The sequence below is a fragment of the Lutra lutra genome, chromosome 7 (genome assembly GCF_902655055.1).
Source record: "Lutra lutra chromosome 7, mLutLut1.2, whole genome shotgun sequence".
In the NCBI taxonomy this organism is placed as follows: Eukaryota; Metazoa; Chordata; class Mammalia; order Carnivora; family Mustelidae; genus Lutra; species Lutra lutra.
In genome coordinates, this window is record NC_062284.1 from 117403020 (window position 1) to 117424050 (window position 21031).

Here is a 21031-nt window from a genome sequence, read left to right on the forward strand (position 1 = left end):
TTCACTTAGCGTAATGCATCTGAGACTTCTCTATGTTGTAATTTCTTCCATTTTCTTCCTGGATAGTACTCTGTTGTATGGGTGTACCAGAGTTAATTTTATTGATGGGCATTTGGATTTTTACAATTTTTAGCTATTTTGATTAAAGCTGCTACAAGCATACAGGTTCTTTTGCAAACATAAAATTTTTTGTGTTTGGTTAATACCGAGAGGTAGGATTGCTGTGTTATATGATAAGTGTGAGTTTAACTTTATAAGAAATTGTCAAACTATTTTCCAAAGTAGCTGTATCATTCTGCATTTTCACCAACAGGTTATCTGAACCCATGCCAGCACTTAGTATGTATAAGGGGGTGTGTGTGTGCACACATGTGTGTGTGTGTGTAATTTTAGCCATTCTAATAACTGTATAGTGACATTTAATAATTTTAATTTGCAATTCCCCAATAACTAATGACATTGAACATTTTTTGTGCTTATTTGCTGTTTGAATTACCTATGCAAATTTTTTGCAAGCTTGTTAATTATTTTGGATCCAAGTTCCTTATCAGATATATGATCTACAAATATTTTTTTTCCTAGGCTGTATCTTGTATTTTTCATCTCTTAAGAATATCTCTTGAAGATCAGAGTTTTTAATTTTGGTAAAGTCTAATTTGTTAGTTTTTATTTTATGGATTACACTTTGGGCATCATAGCTGACTCAAGTTCACAAAGATATTCTCCTGTATTTACTTCAAGATGATTATGGTTCCAAGTTTTATATTTAGGTCTGACTTAATTTGAGCTAATTTGTTATATGGACTAGGTTTATTTGGGGGGGAATATAAATACCCAATTATTCCAGCACCATTGTTATAAAAACTATTTTGTCTCCATTGTATTACTATTTCTGGGTTCTCCGTCTTTTCACCAGTACCATGTTGTTTTGATTACTTAAGCTTTATAAACAATGAGCTTGTAGGGGCATCTGAGTGGCTCAGTGGGTTAAGCCTCTGCATTCAACTCAGGTCATGATCTCAGGGTCCTGGGATCGAGCCCCGCATCAGGCTCTCTGCTCAGCAGGGTTCCTGCTTCCCCTTCTCTCTCTCTGCCTACTTGTGATCTCTGTCAAATAAATAAATAAAATCTTAAAAAAAAATAAAAATAAACAATAAGCTTGTAATAAGTATTGTTAATCCTTCAACTTTGATCTTTTTCAAAACTGTTTTGGTTAGTATACTTCTTTTGCCTTTATAAATTTTAGTATAAACTTAGTTAGTTCTATTTAAAAATCCCATGGTTTTTAGATTTGGATTGCATTAAATTTGTAAGTTAGAGAGAATTGACATCTTACCACTGAGTCTTCCAATCCATGGACACTGTATACCTCTCCATTTATGTATATCTTCTTTGAACTATTTCGTCTGGGCTTTGTGGTTTTCAGCACAGAGATATTACACATTTAAAAAAAGATTTTTATGACTAAGTATTTCACGTTTTTTTGTATATTATAAGTGGTTCTTTTTAATATTTGAATTTCCAACTGTTCATTGCTAGTATGTAGAAATATGATTGATTTCTGTAGATTGATTGTGTGTCTTACAACCTTGTTAAATTCACTTATTGGTTCTAGTAGCTTTTGTATATTCTTTGGTTTTTCTACATAGAAAAATGATTCATCCAGAAAGAGAATTTCATTTCTTCCTTTCTAGTGTGTATTCATTTCTTTCTTTCTTTCTTTCTTTCTTTTTTTTTTTTTTTTTTGTCCTCATTTATAGTGGTAGGACCTCTAGTACCATGTTTAACAGAAATGATAAGGGGACATCTTAGCCTTCTTTCCAGTTTTAGGGGGAAAACATTCAATCTTTCATCATTATGTATAATGTTACTTTGGCATTTTGTAGATGCCCTTTATCATGTTAAGGAAGGTCCCTTCTGTTCCTAGTTTGCAGAATTTTTATCATGAATTGGTGTTAAATCTGTTGAATCCGTTAAATGCTCTTTCTGCATCTGGTGAGAAAATAAGTATTTTCCTCTTCAGTCTGTTGATAAGGTCGGATTTCTTCCTTTCTTTCTTTCTTTCTTTCTTTCTTTCTTTCTTTCTTTCTTTCTTTCTTTCTAGATCTTATTTATTTGATAGCGAGAGAGAGAGAGAGAGAGCACAGAGAGAGAGCCAGCGCAGCAGGGGGAGCTGCAGGCAGAGGGAGAGGAAGAAGCAGGCTTACAGAACAGGGAGCATGATGTGGGGCTCAGTCCCAGGACCCTGGGATCATGATCTGAGCCAAAGGCAGACTCTCAATGACTGAGCCACCCAGGCACCTCAAGGGTGGATTTCATTGATTCATTTTTGAATTTTGGGCTAGCCTTACAGTCCTAGGATAAACAACTCTTGGTTATGGTGTGTCCTCCTTTTTATATATTTTTGGACTCATTTGGCTAGTTTGTTCTTGTGGTATTCAGTCTGGAGTTTTACTCCTAAGGTCTTTATCTCCTTTTGGTATCCAATAATGCTATCTTTTTAAATTTTTTTTAATTTTTTAAATTATTTTTGTTAGCATATGATGTATTATTTGGCCCAGGGGTATAGGTCTGTGAATTGTCAGACTTACACATCTCACAGCACTCACCACATTTGCTCTGCTGTTTGCTTGCTGCTGATGAACACCAGGGTGGTGCTCAACTTTATGCTGAAAAAGGACATGCAGGGCTTTGGGGAGGAGTTGAGATAGCCCAGCACAGTGGATAACATCCTGTTCTTTACGGAGCCTCAGATGCTTTAGAATTTTCATCACCCTGGGGAACATCTTCAAGATGTCCTACAGGATCAAGCTGTTTGGCTCTTGACCACCAGATATGAAATTCGGAACACACCTGCCCAGATGCTGAGTCTCCATCCCTCCATTTCTGGTGACTTCAAGAATGTTTTTGACTAGGAAACCACTGATCTTTCCAGAAAGCCGAAGCTCATGGTGGTGGGAAGGGCGGAGGGTGTTTGGCAAGATGCACAAGGTTTCCCAGCCACATTGCTTTTCTTTTCAAAAGTATTTTCACTTTGGTCTCTGAATTGAAATGCTGTCTGCTTAAGGAGTTCCAGGAAGGCTTAAATAAGGGGCTGTGATAGCAGTGTATTCCCCATAGATAAAAGAACATGTCTAGATCATTTTATTGTATTGCAAGTCAAGATTTCACTAGAAACCAGTTTCTGGATATTTCTTGGTTTATTTTTAATAGCCATCTTTTGGATATAAATTACACAGATTTTTAAAAAGATTTTACTTGTTTTAGAGGGAGGGAGAGAGAGAGAGCCCCATGTGTGCAAGTATGGGGTGGCGGGGGTGGGGGGCGAGGAGGAAGAAGGACAGAGGAAGAAAGAGTCCCAAGCAGACTCTGCCCTGAGAGCAGAGCCCACCCCCTGGAAATCCCATGGCCCTGAGGTCACAACCTGAGCCAAAACCAAGAGTCCCTCGCTCAACAAACTCTGCCACCAGGAGCCCCAAATTATACTGATTTTTAAAAATCATTTTCATCCAGGGATCTGGGTAAAAGGTTGGCTTTTTAGTTTTGATTCATGCTCTTTATTGGACAGGGTTTATGAATAATGAACAAGTTCATTGTTGCTGGGTCCAACAGCACTGCTGGGACCAGCAAGGGGCCTTGTGTCCAAATCCCCCACCCCCTCCACCCTCCAGATGGGCTCTGCTTGGCAACTCGCTACAGCTGGGGGTCAGCACCAGGACTTTCAGGGTGAAGATTCCCATGGAAGACAGACCCAGAACAGTCAGCAGAGGCAGACAAGAATGTTACGAGAAATTTCCCCTTGATGCCCTCTGTTCAATAAAGTAACTTCAGGACCTATTAATTGTATAATTACTAGACCGATGGTGATATTGTGACTAACTTCTGAAAGCTAGGGTTTCTGAGTCTGCTTTTCCAAGAGGGCGATTTCAAGATTGAAAAACAATGAGCCTCATTCTAGGAAATACGGCACTTTGCGCAGAGGTTTTTTTGAAAGGGAGTTCTGGTCTAATTGCCAAAATAGAAATATAGGTGATCATTGCCTGGAACCCCACAGAGCTGCGTGGTTGTTGTGGTTCTTGAAATCCTGACTTGCAGGGAAACCTGGTGGGAAGGAAAATAAGTACATAGGCTTTTACAGAACTAAGTGACCCTGAACATAAAACTGATTTTTCAAAAGAGAAATGGACAAGTACATAAATAGATAAATATGAGGGAGAGTCCCCCCTATGTTATGGGAAAGATTTTACAGGGTCCTCTTTACATTAAATGTTTGGTGGGATTCTCCAAGCCAGTGAAAACACGTAGGCCTGGAGTTTTCTTTGTGCGAAAGCTTTTAACCACAAATTCCATTTTCTTTATAGATACGGGATATACTCAGGTTTTCTATTTTTTCTTAAGTATGTTTTGGCAGTTTATATCTTTTAAGGAACTTTTCCATTTCATCTACAGTCTTGAATTTATAACAGAAGAACTGTTTGTGATATACTCTTATTTTCCTTAGAAGAGGGAGCCTGCAGTGATGGTCCCCATTTCACCTTTAATATGATTTATTTGTTGCATTTTTTCTTCTTAGATTAGTCTGACAAGTTCATCAATTTTATAGACCCTTTCAAAGAAGTATCTTTTGATTTCATTGATTGTGAACCTTGTTTTCCTGTCCTTTATTTCATTGACCTTTACTCTTATTATTCTACTTACTCTTGGTTTAATTTATGGCTCCCCCCCCCCAGTTTCTTAAATTTGGAACCTTTAGATTAGGGGTGAACAAACTACACTTCTGGCCTGCAGCCCATTTTTGTGAACAAAGTTTGACTGGAACACAGCCATGTTCGTTAATTTCTGTGTTTGCTGTGGCTGCTTTCAAAAGCACTATGATGGCAAAGCTGAAGTGTTGGGACAGAGACCATACGGCCCATAAAGCCCAAAGTATTTACTACTTGACTCTGTGTAAGGCTGTTGCTATCTTTCAGCCCTGGCTTCGAATAGGTGATTTGTTTCTTTTATCTGCTATAAATATTTTTTTGCTATATATTTCTCTCTAGCACTGCTTTATCTGCATCTCATAAATTTTGGTCTAGTCATGCTTTCATTTTCTTTCAATTCAAAATATATTCTAATTTGCCATGCTACTTTCTCTTTGACCTGTGGTTTTTTAGAAGTACATTGTAAGTGGGGTGGGAGGGCAGTTGCTGGGTGACTCACTCGGTTAAGCGTCGTCTGCGTCGTCTGCCTTCGGTGCAGGTCATAATCTGGAGTCCTGGGATCAAGCCCTGTGCCAGGCTCCCTGCTCAGTGGAGAGCCTGCTTCTCCCTCTGCCTGCTTCTCCCTCTGGTTGTGCTCTCCCTGTCTCACTCTTGATCTATATCAAATAAATAAAATCTTTAAAAAAATGTTGTAAGACGTCTAAGTATTGGGGGATTTTCCAGATATCTTTGTTATTGATTTTTTCTAGATTAATTCCGTGTTCTGAGAACATATTTCATGTGATAATTTGTTAAGATGTTTCCTGTGGTCTAATTGGCGAATCTTCCAAGTGCACCTGAAGAAAGTACTTATTCTGCTCTTCTCAGCTGGAGCGTTCTATAAATGTTGGTTAGCTGAGTTGGTTAATAGTGTTCAGCTTTTCTTTATTCTTACTGATTTTTGTCAATTGCTGAAGAGGAGTGCCGAAATATCCCACTATAATTGTGGATTTTTACATTTCTCTCTTCATTTTTATCAGCCTTTGATTCATGTATTTTGAACCTCTTGTTAAGCACGTACACGCTTAGTTGTCCCTCCTTTTCAGGGAATCGATCCCTCTCTCATACGCATTGCCCCTCTTTATTCCTGATACTCCCTCCATCTGAAATTCTTCTTTGTCAGAGATTGATAGAGCTGCTACAGCTGTCTGTGAATTAGTGTTTGCATAACTTATCTTTTTTCACCCTCTTGCCTAGTTTTCCCAAGACAACCTTTGGAGCACATTAGTCAGCAGAGTGGAAGCACACAAATGAATTTTGAAATAAAACCGAGGCACAGCGAATAAGATCTGACCCAAGGGTACTGATGCCTCCCACTGAGAATATAATCAGAGGGAGGAAGGCAGAACTTTAAATCTGAGAGTGGTGGAGGGATAACTGTGAGGGAGGGAAGAACCCTGGGACTGAATTATCAAGGCCAACTCAACGGATGTCTTTAACTTCCAGATGCCTCCCGCACTAACTGGTGGTTTGAGACAAGCATGGTGGGTTGCGGGGGGGGGGGGGGGGGGCGTCCACAAAGAGCAATGTGATGTCTCTGCCGTGTCAGGAATGGGGAAGTCTACAGTGTTGTAAACATTGTGGACACTCAACTCTGTAACAACGAGGTGGGAGGTATGAGGCCACAAGAGCTGTGGGGAGGCTCTATGCTCTTCCATATCATATGGCAGCAAGATATGATGAAAAATTACTCAGGTTACTAGTTCCATGGAGGAGCTGTAGGAAGAACTCCATGGAAAACAGCCAGTGGGTCTAAGCCAAAATAAACCTCCCCACACTGGAGTAGCTATGGTGCTATTTTTCAGAGTGGGATACCATCACTTGGTCACTTAGCTAATGGAGAAGCCTTCTTCATCCAAAATAGTGAGGGTCTTCACAGCCAGACATCCCTGTTTTCTAGAACTCTTCATGCAGTTCTGTTGTTCTCCCTGAGTTCTTGCATGGCATCTGAAGCAGATGTGAGGGCACATCCACTACCTGATGAGGTTTGTTTGGAACTTTGCCATTGAACTCTTCCACTTCCAGCTCTTGAACTCTTCCCATGGCCCACTAGCCCCCCTTTGCACAACTTCTTGGCTGCTTCCTATACATCCTTCACTCTATGAGCCACATTGCCAGTGGGAATACTATTTCCCATGTGTTTAGGATGAGCGGGGTTAGTATTACTACCAAACAGAGATGTGTGCTAGTTAATACACCTGTGGAAAGAGATGCAGCTGGTATAAAACAAACCCAGAAAATAACTAGATGTTACTGTTAATAAAGAATTAAATCCATGCTTTTCCTTATATCCAATCACTCCGTGTACCATCACAGGAACCACGCCATTTGTAACTTCACTCAGAACTTGCAGAGAGTTATCCAAGCCTTGGGGATCCTCAGGGCTCCTCCTGTTTTAAAAGCCAAAGATAGTTACGCACATACCAACTTTGAACCCCTCCCACTGAACACCAGTTAAGTCATACACCAGAAGATTGACTTCTCTTTTTGGGTTAGCCAATTACATGGGAAGCTCCATTTATAGAAACCTATATGGTGTTTTCTCACACCATTTTCTTTCCCAAAGTCCAGGAATTGCTTGATGGAAAATAGTGACGGCAAGAAGCACAAATCATCACTTGATTTACTCAGGTACCAGCTGCTTCAGAACCACTGGGAGAGGCAAATCCTCCCTGGGGTGGTGCACAGACCCAACCAGATGCCTGGGCATGCCTGAAGGCCTGTGCAGCCAAGGCATTTGGGTCAGGCTTATTTTTTCATGAGTGTGCCCTGATTTCACCCTCAGCCTTGGCCCATGTCATAAGAGCTCCCAGGTTGAGTTCACCACCCATGGCTTCCCCAGACCCCACCTAGTCTTTTACTTTTAACCCACCAATGACTTCATAAATATTTAAGATGGGTTTCTTATAGATAGCATAGAGTTCAGTCTCAATTTTTACATCTAATCTGGAAATCTGTCTTTTAACTGGTGTTTTTAGACCACTTACATTTAATGTGATTATTGATATGGTTGCATTGAAACCTGTCATCAGACTATTTTCTGTTTGTTCCATCTCTTCTCTACTTTTCTTTCTCTGTTATCATTCATATTAATTATGTTTTATCCCTTTTTATCTCCACTATTGGCTTATTAATTATACCTTAAATTTTTTTTAGTGTTGGCCTTAGGAGTTACACTATATATTTTAATTAATCACGGCCTACTTTAAAATAGTAGTATACCAGGGGCGCCTGGGTGGCTCAGTGTGTTGAGCCTGTGCCTTCGGCTCAGGTCATGATCTCAGGGTCCTGGGATCAAGCCCCGCATCAGGCTCTCTGCTCCGTGGGGAGCCTGCTTTCCCCTCTCTCTCTGCCTGCCTCTCTGCCTACTTGTGATCTCTCTCTGTGTCAAATAAATAAATAAAATCTTTAATTAAAAAAAATAGTAGTATACCACTTCACATGAAGTGTCATTACTTGCTTTTTTTTTTTTTTAAAGATTTTATTTATTTATTTGACAGACAGAGATCACAAGTAGGCAGAGAGGCAGGCAGAGAGAGAGGAGGAATCATTACTTGCTTTTTAAGCCATAACAGCTCTTGGAGAAAAACTATGACCTAAAATATTATTATACAGGGGTGCCTGGGTGGCTCAGGCAGTTAAGTGTGCAACTCTCAGTCTCAGCTCAGGTCTTAATCTCAGGGTCATGAGTTCAAGCCCCATGTAAAAAAATAAAAACATAATAAATTAAATTAAATAGTATCTGGATTTATGTTGTGGTAGTAAAACCACTTCATAATTCTTTTGTTTATTTTACCATCAAATTGTCTATAGGAAAAACATGAGAAACCTTATATATAAATGAAGTCAAAGTGACTGTGAAATAAAGAGTAATGATGTTGGTCATGTTTACATAGCCTTAAATTTCACCAACTTGGTATATAAAAAAATGGCTGATTACTTGTCTTTTGTTTTCAGATATTGCAGCTGTGGAAGAATGGTTAGTAAGGATCACTTTACAACATGGATTAAATATTTATACGACTGAAGGAACGCTATTGGATAATGTCCGAGGTAAATGCCAACAGATAAAAGTAAAATGGAATTCATAATATTCTTCCAACAAACCTTGTACCCTACTGTATACCAGACTAAGTCCTCGAGAGAGAGAGAGAGAGAGAGAGAGAGAGAGAGATGAACATTACCCTCAAGGAATGACAAAGAATTAAATACATGTGGTTAATTGTTAACAGGGGTCTGCAAAGGGTGCTAGAGAAATACGGAAATATATATTTTTCTATAACCATGATGGGGTCATAATAAACAGTGGCTTTATAAAAGTAGTTTTTGCATCTATTATAGAAAATATTATAAAAGATATACTATAGAAAATCTTTAGAAATATTATAAAATATTTATAATATTGATTTAGAAAATATTATAAAAGATACTGTTCGTTGGATTACGGTTTCCTTTATAATGACTATCAGCAAAAATTCTTGCTCATTCTTTGTTAGAACATTTACATTTTTTCCATGAAAAATTGGTTGTTTTAAAGTTATGAATACTGAGTGATATGACTGTCTAGACCTCTCTTTTCCAATTGTCTGGTTTATAGTCCAACTTTTGGATCATCTGTAGCACTATAATACAAAAATTTTTAAAGTCCTCATTCCTGGACTTTGTATTTTTCTTTACTCTCCTCACCTTCATTTTTAAGAAAAGTTTTTCTTTAAATTCCAGTTAGTTAACATATGGCTAAATGTAAGTTTCAGGTCCTTTTTACTTTCACTCTTTTACTCCCACTTCGATTTGATGCTGTGTAGCATGCAGAGTAAAGATAAAGAAATATTACATTTTATGGAAAGAATTTCCTGGGTAGCTTTAAGAAAAGTAATAATGTCTCCACCTAACCATGTGCCAATTAAAATCAGACCTCTACAAGCAGAGGTAGGAATCTGTCATTAAAAAGGGAAAAATATCCCCACAGGTGATTCTGATGTACAGAGGACTAAGAACTGCTTTAGAGAAAAGGCTGCCTGTGTGCCAAGAGACACCTGTGCATCTATTTTTGCAGGATTATTTGTAATAGGAGAAAGGAGAAGCAGCAGAAGTGTCCATCAGTAGGGGAAAGACAAATGCCTGTAGTGTATTCTGTTAAGACGAAGGAAATAGACCACCTATATCATTAAGAACAGAAATCAAAGCATGACAGAAAAGTCAAGTTTCAGAATAGAAGAACATTTACTTAAAATTCAGAAAACACATAAAGCAGTGCTTTATACTATTCATGGGCACAGAAATATTGTAGTAAAAATATAAAAATGTGGATTAGAAATAGATGCAGCCATGTCATGATGGTTGCATTTGGGGAGGATTTGAAAATGGGGCCATGAAGGGGACAGAGATATCTTCAGTCATATCTATAGTGTTTTACTTCTTTAACCAAAATTAAAATATCTGCAACAAAAATGACAAAATGTTGTACTTTCTTATTTTGTCATGGTGTCCAAATTTTGAAAAAATAGTCATTTATTCAATAGCAATTGCAAGCTTTTTGAGGCTGCTATTTTGAAGTCCTGTGCTAGTTACGTTTAAGGAGTAAAGTAACAATTTATAATTATTTCAGTTTTTTAAAAAAAAATTGAAGTGTGAGTCATTTATATATTGAAATGTACCCAGAATATTATATACTGCATTTAGATTTTGGTGTACACTTGTTTAGAATGAATAGAGGTATGGCGGTAGCAAAGAGTTTCGCAAGTTGTTAAAGGTTCCAGATGCAGAAATGAGATTCATTTGTTTGAGCAACGAAAGAAGGCTGGTAATGTAGAAGCATAGTAAATGGTAGACAGAGTGGCCTAGAGTAAGTTTGGAGAAGCTGACAGGGAGCATAGTAAGAAGTGTGGGCTTTACTTTAATTATAATGAAAAACTGTTCAAGTGTTTTAAGCAAGAGAGTGACAAATTTGGAATTCTATGTTCTAAATGGATCACTTTGGCTGCTATGCAGAGAATGGACCCTTGGAGAAGGATGGCAAGAATGGGGGGGAAAAATAAAAGATTGGTTAGCAGTTGTTGCACTGGTCCCCTTGGGAGGTGATGCAGAGGATGTGGGCTGGGGATTAGCGGTGGAGATTTTGAGGTGGTAGAGTCTTCAGAATACGTTTTGGAAGAAGAGCTGGTAGGGCTTCCTGGTGGACTGGGGGTGAGGGAGACAGAGGCATCAGGACGAATCCTAGATTTCTTACTAAGCAATTAAGTGGATGATGGTCTCATTTCCTGAAATGCTGACACAGGGGAGAAAGCATTGAGAAGTGGAAATTAAGGGTTAAAGTTAGGGTTATAGTGGGAACTCTTTTCTTCACTACTGACTCAAAAGAGATGTTTAAAAATATTGCCCTACTTCCTAATCTCCAATCCATGCCCTAGACCACGCCACAACAACTGCTTCTAATTCTAGCCACTCATCCCCTCTCATATGGGTAACTTTTCTGTCCCCTTCTTGGCTTCTCAGTGATAGTCAAGACTTTTAATCACTCCCTCATTCTAAAGCATTTAAAATATGCCCTGACTTTGAGGAGCATGTACATAAGTAAAAAAGTATTTGTTTGTTTTTAAGATTTTATGTATTATTTGACAGTGAGAGAGGGAACACAAGCAGGGGGAGAGGGAGAGGGGGAAGCAGGCTTTCCGCCGAGCAGGGAGCCCAATGTGGGGCTCTATCCCAGGACCCTGGGACCATGACCTGAGCCGAAGGCAGACGCTTAACCGACTGAATCGCCCATGTGCCCCCAAATGTGTTTTCAATTCAATGCAATCATGCTCCAGATACAAAGTCCAATCTCCCTGTCCTCTAAGATCTGGTTATTAATTGCCTGCATAGACATGCTACGCCCTGGAGAGTCAGTCCAAATGTCTCTGAATTTCAGAGTAAATTAGTTTGGCTATAAATTGTATTTCTTTCCATTCTAAGTTACACTGTGTCAACTGTGAAAAATACATCACTTAAAGTTCTGGGATTTTGTAGCAGATCTGGGGGAGATGGTGAAGATTTACATTGTAGAAATATAAACAGCTAAAGAATTGATTATTAGATATCTCTTTTCAAAAGTGCTTTGACTATTTTTGAAATTCAGACAGCAGTATTTTATCAAATTGCCCTGGCTTGCCTTTTTAACTCTCCTTTCTCATTTTTTTTTCCAGAAGAAAAAAAAAAATCCTCCCATTTTCTTGTCATTAAAATTTAACGTCATCCAGCTCCAACCCTTTGCATGCATATCCAAGAATAGATTGCTGGGTTGAAGGGTAGAACGCGTCCCCCTCTGACTGATTTTCCATTGTAATCCCAGCCCAACTTCTGTGTCTCTTCCAGAAGTCTTTCTCTGTGTCTCAGCCACTGATGATACCTCTCCTTGTCCTCTCCTGGTATTCTGGATTTATTCTGATTATTCTCTATCTGCTGCCATTTCATTGGAATGGGAGGACAAATGAATGTGTTGTATGGGCTTTTGAAGCAGAAGTTGTTCTCTAAATTATAAATGTCCTGTGATCCCACAATTCCATTTCTAGGGATAGATCCTGAACCCAGTTGTACTTTCCAAAGATGGTCAAAGCAGTGTCTCCCGTCCCACATGCTTTTCTGCAGTAGTGACCATGCTGGGCCCCCATCAAGGGCAGGTAGACCTCATTCCTTCTACTCTGGAAAATAAGAATCAACCTATTTCTTAACTGATGAAGGGTGAGGTAATATACCCATTTGGGAGGACAGTGACAGGCCCTTTTATAGGACTTTTAAAACCCTTAAAGGAGGGCACTTGTGATAAGAGCACTGGGTGGTGTATGGAAGTGTTAAATCACTATATTCTATACCTGAAACGAATATTACACTCTATATTATACTCTGTATTAACTAAGAGGAATATAAATAAAAACTTGGAAAAACAAAACAAAAAAACTCTGAAAGGATAGCAGTAACGTACCCCAAGACTGCAGCCACATTTTAAACACCTAAATTTGACTTCTACAGAACCTATTCTTCAGTGGGATCTTGGGACTGTACTGACAAAAAAAGGTATCGCCGAAGTCTATCCACATGTGGTAGATCTCAAAGTGGCCAAGTGTCCTTGCGCCAATGATGTAGCGTTACTTGGCTTCATTTTGAATACAACATATAATGGTAAGTTCACGGGCTTTGCTGGAAGTTGGGTGTGGAGTCTCGTACTTTGTAACAGTGATGTTTCACTGGCAGAGCAAATTAGATGCATAGACGTAAGGGAGTAAGAGTGTTTCCAAAACGTGCCTTAGACTTTACTCTTTATCACTTCCGCTTGTCCACTTGCAGGTGTGACTTTTGACTATGTCCATAGTGACTGTAGTGTCTCTCCGAATTTCACGTATCCCCTGCCACCTCTGAATACGTTACTTCCTCTCAGGGATTATTCATTGCCTTTCTAAACCATCTGCTATTCCTGCCATGTGTAAATAGGTATCATGTTCTAAGGCATCATATCATAACATTATTTTATTTATTATGTATGTGTTTTTGGATTAACACTGTAGTATTTAATAGCATCTTTTGAAAAAAGATTTTATTTATGCATTTGAGTGAGACAGACAGAGAGAGCTCAAGCAGGGGGAGCAGCAGGCAGAGGGAGAAGCAGGCTCCCCACTGAGCAGGGATCCCAGTGCAGGACTCCATCCCATGATCCTGGGATCATGACCTGAGCCGAAGGCAGATGCTTAATGACTGAGCTACCCAGGCGCCCTTTAATAGCATCTTTATGCATTTCAACTGCTAATGTATTAGTAGTTGTTTTTCCTAGGTCATTGGTAGTTGCTTTTCCTAGGTCATTGGTGAGCTTTGAGTCCCCAGCCCAGTAAATGAGAAGGGAAATAAAAGAACTAAAAGATAAGAAACAAAATTTCATTACTCATATGTAATATGTGCAAAAAATCCAAAAACCCAAAAGAACCAGTAGCCAAGCAATCAGAATACAGGGCACTACAAAATTGAGGAATGAAATAACAACATATAAAAACCATTCCACCAAAGACTAAAGATTATAATTTTTAAAAATCCCATTCAGAAAGTAACAAATTCCCAAACATACCTAGGAGTAAACAAAGAAACAGAAGAGTTTTAAGGCCTGTTGGACAGAAATTATAAAACTTTAACAAAGGTCATTAAAAAAGACTAAATTAAATAAGATATTTTATGTGCGTGAACAGGAACTTCTACTATTGTGAAGTTGTTAATTCTCTCCAGATTTATCTGTTGTTTCAATACAATTCCAAGAAAAATTACAGCAATTTTTTTGGCGTGTGTGGAAATTGACAAGCCAATCCCAAAATACATATGGGAGATTGAAATAATGTGAATAACATAATTTTAAAGAACAAAAACTTGCCCTACCATGACTTATTATAAAGAAACAGATTCAGTGTGCTTTGATACAGGGGTAGACACACCCCTTGCCCGAGATGTCTTTGAATTCCTAATGGCTTAGTGGTTTTGTGCTCTCTAGTATTTCGAGCCTGCTTGCGCTGAATTGGTTTAGTTGGAAATTGCGTCTCTTCCTTCTGTGTCAACCAGATGGAAACTCAGCTCCTATTCTGACTTTCTGACTTTTGTGGCTGCCATGCCGGACCCCCTCCTTCTCTCTCTCCAAACCTGCCTTACTTCCCTGAGCCACAGGAGAGGAGTGATTCTCAGCTCTCCTGTTCCATTCTGTCACATAACGGAGAGTCACAGGAGAGAAAGAGCAGCCTTCACTCCTTGGGGTCTCACTCAACCTCTCGAGAAAAGAAGTAGCTTTAGCAACTCCCCCGTACCCCCCCCCCCCACCCCAGCTGCCTTCCACTCTATTGCAGCAAAAAAGAAGTTCCCCGGGGATCTGAGCTGCTACTTCCTAAATTTGCAGTTCCTCTGTGAGGCCCTTGTCTGTCCCTGTCCCACCCCACGCACCCACTCACCTCCCCCATCCCACACACCCAGCCACAGCTCCCTGCCCCCAGCCTTCATACTACATGAGGTTAATTGTGGGAACAGATCTCTGGGAGCCCCGTGGGTTCCCGTCTGGACTTGCTATCCACCTTCCTCCTCTGTGACACTCCCAGTGCTTCTGCCCTGCCTCTCATCCCTGTTTTGTCTGTCACCCCCAGAAACCTAAGCTTCCTAGGTCACTTATGGTTCCTACGCCACACACAGTTCTGGGCTTAATTTGACCCAAACTTCTGTCCCTTTCCATCTACCCAGAGCCATTCTTGGCATTTGTGGGCTGTCAGCAGCAATCTCCCCCATATGTCTCATCTTTTCTCTGAATGGCCCCTTCGGTTTGCTGCCCTAGAGGGTCACCTGGCTGGTCCTAGTAACATACCCTCTCACATGCCTCTGTATGTTTCATGCCCAGGGGTGGGGTCATCATCCTTGCTCCTTGGGATCACTTCTCTGTATCTGCTCTGTCTTCCCTTCAAAACTTCAAGTTCCTTGGAACTCAGACTTTCCCTCCCTGCAACTCCTCCTGGCTGCAGCCTGTGCCGACCTTCCTGTTACTCACACTCCCTCATGGATGACTTCAGTCTCTGGACCCCTGCCCTCCTCGCCATGCTATTTTTGTCACTATTTTCAGTGACTTCACCATCCCGTGCAGGACTCAGCTTCAAGGCCTCCTCTTCTCCAGTGATCTTCCCCAGTCTTCTATGCCCATGTTCTATACCTCATTGTCTCCAGTAATGTTGTTATCTGCAGAATCTCTGCCATGAGCATCTTACCCTGTCCACGACCTCCCCCTTCCATCTCTCCTAGTCCTACTCCAGCACTGCTTTGATCTATACGGAGACTTTCCCCCCTTCTCAACACCCTTTCTCTCTACCTTCCATAGGTTGTATTGCCCACACTTATCCACACTTCTGTAACTCCCCTGCCCTGCTCTGTCTTCCATCCCCATGCAGACCCAACTCTGATGTTCTACTGACTGATCTCTCTGTCAGTTCACGATCACACATCCCAAGAGGGCACTCAGCACCACCCAGAAATCCTGTCTCTTTACTGTGGTATATTTATTTCCCAACTCTGCAAAATGACCTTGCTGTCAGAGTCACCTCCCACCCTGTTCTTCTGGACCCCATTCCCTACAGCCATCTGAAGCACTCACATCTATGCGGCAAATGTCACCTTTTCCTCTGCATCACCTGCTCTCCCTCCTTCCTGGATTGGGTCCATTAGCATACAAACAAACCCTAACATCTCCCATCCTAAGCATCTCTCTGTTCTCCTTCAAAGCAAAATTTGTGCAAAGAACTTTTTGTAGATGGCGCCACATTTCCCACCTCCCCACTTTGTCTTCATCCCAGTACAGATCAGTGTTTGTTTCTCGCTGTTCTTCTGAAATGTTCCTTCCCAGGATCACCTGTGATCTCCATATGGTCAGTTCCAGCGGTGAATTCTTTTTTTTTTTTTTTTAAGATTTATTTATTTATTTGAGAGAGAGACCGAGAGATAGAGCACACCTGCAAGCTGGGGGAGGGGCAGAGAAAGAGGGAGAAGGAGGAAGCCAACTCCTCACTGGGCGGAACCTGCCCACAGGGGTTGAGCTCATCACCCTGAAATCATGGCCTGAGCCGAAATCAAGAGTCCCGACATTTAACAGACCTGCCCACCAGGCACTGCCAAAATCAAGAGTCCCGACGTTTAACAGACCTGCCCACCAGGCACTGCCAGCAGTCAGTTCTCATTCTTCATTCTACTTTCTTTCCCGGCGGCAGCTCTTACAGTTGACCACTGTCTCCTCAAAATACATTGTTCTCTTGGCTTTCTCGGTACCACCTTTGATTTTATTCCACCACACGAGTCACTCCTTAGTTCTCTAGATGGGCTTCTGGTTGGTGTGGCCTCCCCAAGTGTTGTTGAACTCAGGACTTTTCCTGGACCCTCCTGCCTTATGGAATTACGCCTCTCTCTGAGAAACTTAACTCAGTCCTTCAGTAGAAATGCCATCTCCAAGTCCAGGATTCCCAAATCTCTCTTTCTGGTGCTAACTGCTCCTTGGAGACAGAACTCCTCTATTCAGTTTTCTATTTTACATTTCCTCTTGATGTATAATGAGCATCTCAAATATAGAAAGTCCAATACAAAACTCTTGATTCATCTTCCTCTGAAATCTATTCCTCTCCAGTATTCCTTATCCTAGTTATATCTGCTTATTCAAAACTGAAATCTAGAACCCATTCGCACTCTTCCTTTCACAACATTCCAGGATGGTGCTGTACCCAGTGTATATCCCTAGCATGACCACTTCTCCCCTCTGTTGAAATCTTAAATCAACATGGGTTTTCCACGAGACTAATTCATAACTTCTTAAATGGTCTCCCTATTTCTATTCTTACCACTGTATAACCCACCTTCCATACAGCCACTAGGGTGACCTCCTTAAGGGTAAACCAAATCATGTCACTTCCCTGCATCAAACACCCAGTGGCTTCCCTTTGGCCATTAGAATAAAATCCAAACTCTTCACAATGGTCTACATCAGCTTCTGTAATCCTGGTGGTCATTCGTTATACAGAGTTGCTTGTAACTTGAGCCTAAAAGTATTAACCAAGATAAGGCATTTATTGCACTGCTTACTTCTCTATTAAATATTTCTAAACTTTGCAGGGGTCTGGTCTTGTGATGTCATAGAGGACACCGGTAGTCATTCCTACTTAGACTACAGGACAGTGTTATCTGTGGAACGAGACTTAGTGCTTAGAAAGACAACGCTTGTCATTAGCTTTCCTCTTCCTGGAAAAAGTAAATGATAACAACACTTCCAGCTATGTCTTTGTCTACACAGAAAACAGCCGAGAGTGAAAATACACACTTCAAGATATGAGTGGTCCTACATTCGTCTTTGGGAAACAGAAGATATGTATTAGATTATCAACTGTTTGTAGGTTCCCCCACTGCCCTCAGTAGTTAATGCCAGTTGACTAGACTTCAGGTTAATATTCTATATTTAAAATGAAAGACTCTCAACACTCCTACCCATGGCCAAAGAAAGGCGAGATCAAGGTATATGCAGTGGGTTCCATCTTCTTTTACAAGGTTGTCATGAGGCATTAGCAAATATTTTTTCTGTTTTTTAAATCATAAATATTAAAGTAAATCAAAGATAGTTTCTTCCTCTTGGAATTTTAAGTTTCTTCTTGGAGTTTTTAAAGTATTAAGTAAGATTGTATTTCCAAAATAGGAATGTGTTTATGCTTACAAAAATGCCATCAGAAAAGAAAAAAACTTTTCCACTACTCTCTTATGTTATGTGCACGAGGTCTGTGAATTAAATTAACAAAGGCAGATTAGCAGGGGAAAAAAGCACACAATTTTTATTATTATTTACGTTCATGGGAGTTAACTGAATAGAAGTGAAAATTGAGTGGTTAAACCTGGGGCCATAGATACCATTTTTTTTTAAAGATTTTATTTATTTATTTGACAGAGAGAAATCACAAGTAGGCAGAGAGGCAGGCAGAGAGAGAGAGGAGGAAGCAGGCTTCCCGCTGAGCAGAAAGCCCGATGTGGGGCTCGAACCCAGGACCTGGGATCATGACCTGAGCCGAAGGCAGCGGCTCAACCCACTGAGCCACCCAGGCGCCCCATAGATACCATTTTAAGAAAAGAAAGAAGTTTGGGCTTCATGGGATGATAAATTATGGGGAAGTGACTAGGAAATATATGGGCAGAATAATGAAAGAGAAGAGCTATTCTAGTAAAGTCTGTTTATGCAGACTTGTCTCAGTGCTGACGCCCCTCCCATCTCTGGTGATAAGAGTGCTCTTCTCTTCCTGGTACAGGGGTGGGGAGGCAGGTTCCCCAAAGGGAAAATTATGCTCTGCTTTTAGGCAGGTAAGGAGATGGTGGAGAATGCTTCTTGAGTCTGTTGATTCTCATTTGCCTTCAGCTCCAAGTAATCCTTAAGCCAGAGTGGCATATTTGGGGTGGCATATTCGGATCCCCTTCAATATAAAAGAGAATCCTTAAAATTTAATTCAGATGGTTGGCTAAATTTCTATGTTGACCTGAAGTCACTTCATCTTTCCATTGCTTGGGAAATGAGATCGCAGTTGAGGGGAGGGGAGTTGAAGTGGGGCAGAGAATTGTTTGGAAGGTGGGACAGATGAGGACCCTGGCCCCAGAAGACGGAGCACCATGGGAGTGGGTTATTTGCTTTGTAAAGTTGTCTAGACTTAACCTTCCTTTCTTCTCATGTTAGGAATTTACATAGGCCTCAGTTCTTCCGGGTTTTGGGATTACGACGATATCTTGTGGTTTAACCTGACAGATACGATCTATTCCCAAATTGGAGAAGGTAATTCCTCTAACTGTACCTTCTTCACCTATCCCATGTATATCAGCACTTGATCAATATTGATGAAATGTCTTTGCTTTGCTGGGGAGCTCACCTTTTCCTTTTTAACCCCCGGTATGATTTCTTCCCTTAGAACACAGAGAACTTTCAGTGGTGGATATGGTTTTGACAAATCACTTTTTAGTTATCCTCACCTCTCTGGGTTGTTTTGTAAGTGGAGATCTCCGTTATCCATCATCCTCTATCTTAACGGTATGTGAATTGTGTTTACATATCTTCTGTAACAAAAAGTGGAGATTCTTGATACTTGAGCTCTGTGTGGTGTATCTTAGACTTTAAATGCTTTTTCCATGTAAAAAATGGAAGTGACTTTTTCCTTTGCCTTCTAGTGTATTGAATATATCCTTTGAAAATGGTGCTAGTTTTATTGCTATACAAATTTATAGTAAGTTTTAAATATGTACATATAGAAGATATTGTATCTATTTTACAGTTATATATGTTCCCCAAATACTTTATGGTAACTTACAAAGCTAAATATAATATTACAAATTAACATAAATTATGAAGTTAATTTTGGGGGCGCCTGAGTGGCTCAGTGGGTTAAAGCCTCTGCCTTCATCTTGAGTCATGATCTCGGGGTCCTGGGATTGATCCCCGCATCGGGCTCTCTGCTCAGCGGGGAGCCTGTTTCCTCCACTCTCTCTCTCTGCCTGCCTCTCTGCCTACTTGTGATCTCTGTCAAATAAATAAATAAAATCTTTTTTTAAAAAAAGTTAATTTTGGGTTTGAAAAAAGGGGACTATGCATTTTGGTGAGGATATATACTATGCATACCATGAAATTCTTTTTTTAATAAGATTTATTTATTTTAGAAAGAGAAGGGGGAGGGGATAAGGGAGAGGGAGAGAAAGAATCTAAAGCAGACTCCCCATGGAGCAGGGAGCCTGACAAAGGGCTAGATCCCACAACCCTGAGGTCATGACCTGAGTTGAAACCAAGAGTCGGACGCTCAACAGACAGCCACCCAGGTGCCTCTCATTACATGATTTTTAAAAGAGTCTGGGATCCTTTCTGAAATTAAGTTCAAGCACAAATAAATTAATACAATGGTGAAACAAAGCAAAGAAATCGGAGGTAAGATGACATCTCCAGCATATTATTTAAACTGGTTTAGAAGCTGGTTTTAGTGTGTGATGCTTTTAACTGCTAGGATACTGAAAGCATCATTTCCCTTTAGTATAACTCAAATTGCTGTGCATTGTTTTGCCTTCTGATATGCAAGCAAAAACTGAAGTGCTTTTTTTTTCTTGTAGTTTTCCAGAGCAGACTTTTGTGGTTTCGAAAGGGTAAGAAGCTTTAGTTCCCAAGGGTTGGTGAAAAGCTAGGTATTTCCTCCATGACCTGAGAGATGAGGGGCAAGACAAGAACCCACAACACAGATCGTTCCTGTTACTATGATCTTATTTACAGTTTGAACTTGAACACATTCCCAGCAAATGTTAAGCAATGATCTCCCCTTCTGTTTTGAAGGAAGAAATGCCTCTCCCTATTCAGAGGTCTCCCCCACCTTTTCTTTGTATGTTCTGTCCAGGACTCGGGGAGTGGTTGAGGTGTATTCTGCACAATAGTGCCCAGCTGGAAAGAAAGTCAGGGCTGAGATTTGGCTAACACTTTTCTCCTCAATCCATCTGCCCCCATGTGGGCCTCTGCGTACCTGGAGAAAGGCTAGCCACAGCTCTGCTTCTGGCCTTGGGGTGTGGGGTTAGGGTTCCATCAGGTTTTTTGCTTTTTTTTTCTATTTCTTCTTTCCTCTCTATTCCAAAGTCAAGTTTTGTATTTCAACAAGGCCATTCCCATCAACACATAAGCATGCTTCAGTTTGGAAACCACTACAAAATCATGATTATTCGTAGACTTTTGCTGTGTCCCTTCCCCCTTGCATCCTCATACGGGCCTGTGG

At 40.4% G+C, this 21031-nt stretch overlaps 1 protein-coding gene, 1 long non-coding RNA gene and 1 pseudogene across 2 annotated transcripts in view; 1 reads left to right on the forward strand and 2 right to left on the reverse strand.

Moving 5' to 3' along the window:
* The window catches only part of CATSPERB (cation channel sperm associated auxiliary subunit beta), a 123431-nt gene that overhangs the window by 15656 nt on the left and 86744 nt on the right, over positions 1 to 21031 (forward strand). The window contains exons 7-11 of the mRNA XM_047739116.1: positions 8700 to 8795; positions 12750 to 12899; positions 18973 to 19068; positions 19202 to 19320; positions 20385 to 20417. Of these exons, the coding sequence (XP_047595072.1) occupies positions 8700 to 8795; positions 12750 to 12899; positions 18973 to 19068; positions 19202 to 19320; positions 20385 to 20417 (494 nt within the window). The remainder of the gene's footprint in view (positions 1 to 8699; positions 8796 to 12749; positions 12900 to 18972; positions 19069 to 19201; positions 19321 to 20384; positions 20418 to 21031) is intronic.
* On the reverse strand, positions 6572 to 8195 carry LOC125103762 (pyruvate dehydrogenase (acetyl-transferring) kinase isozyme 3, mitochondrial-like; annotated as a pseudogene).
* LOC125105548 (uncharacterized) overlaps positions 18387 to 21031 on the reverse strand; it is a 29541-nt gene continuing 26896 nt past the window's right edge. Inside the window, exons 3-4 of the long non-coding RNA XR_007128941.1 lie at positions 19263 to 19346; positions 18387 to 18715 (exon numbers count right to left, since the gene is read on the reverse strand). This is a non-coding gene — a long non-coding RNA (uncharacterized LOC125105548). The remainder of the gene's footprint in view (positions 18716 to 19262; positions 19347 to 21031) is intronic.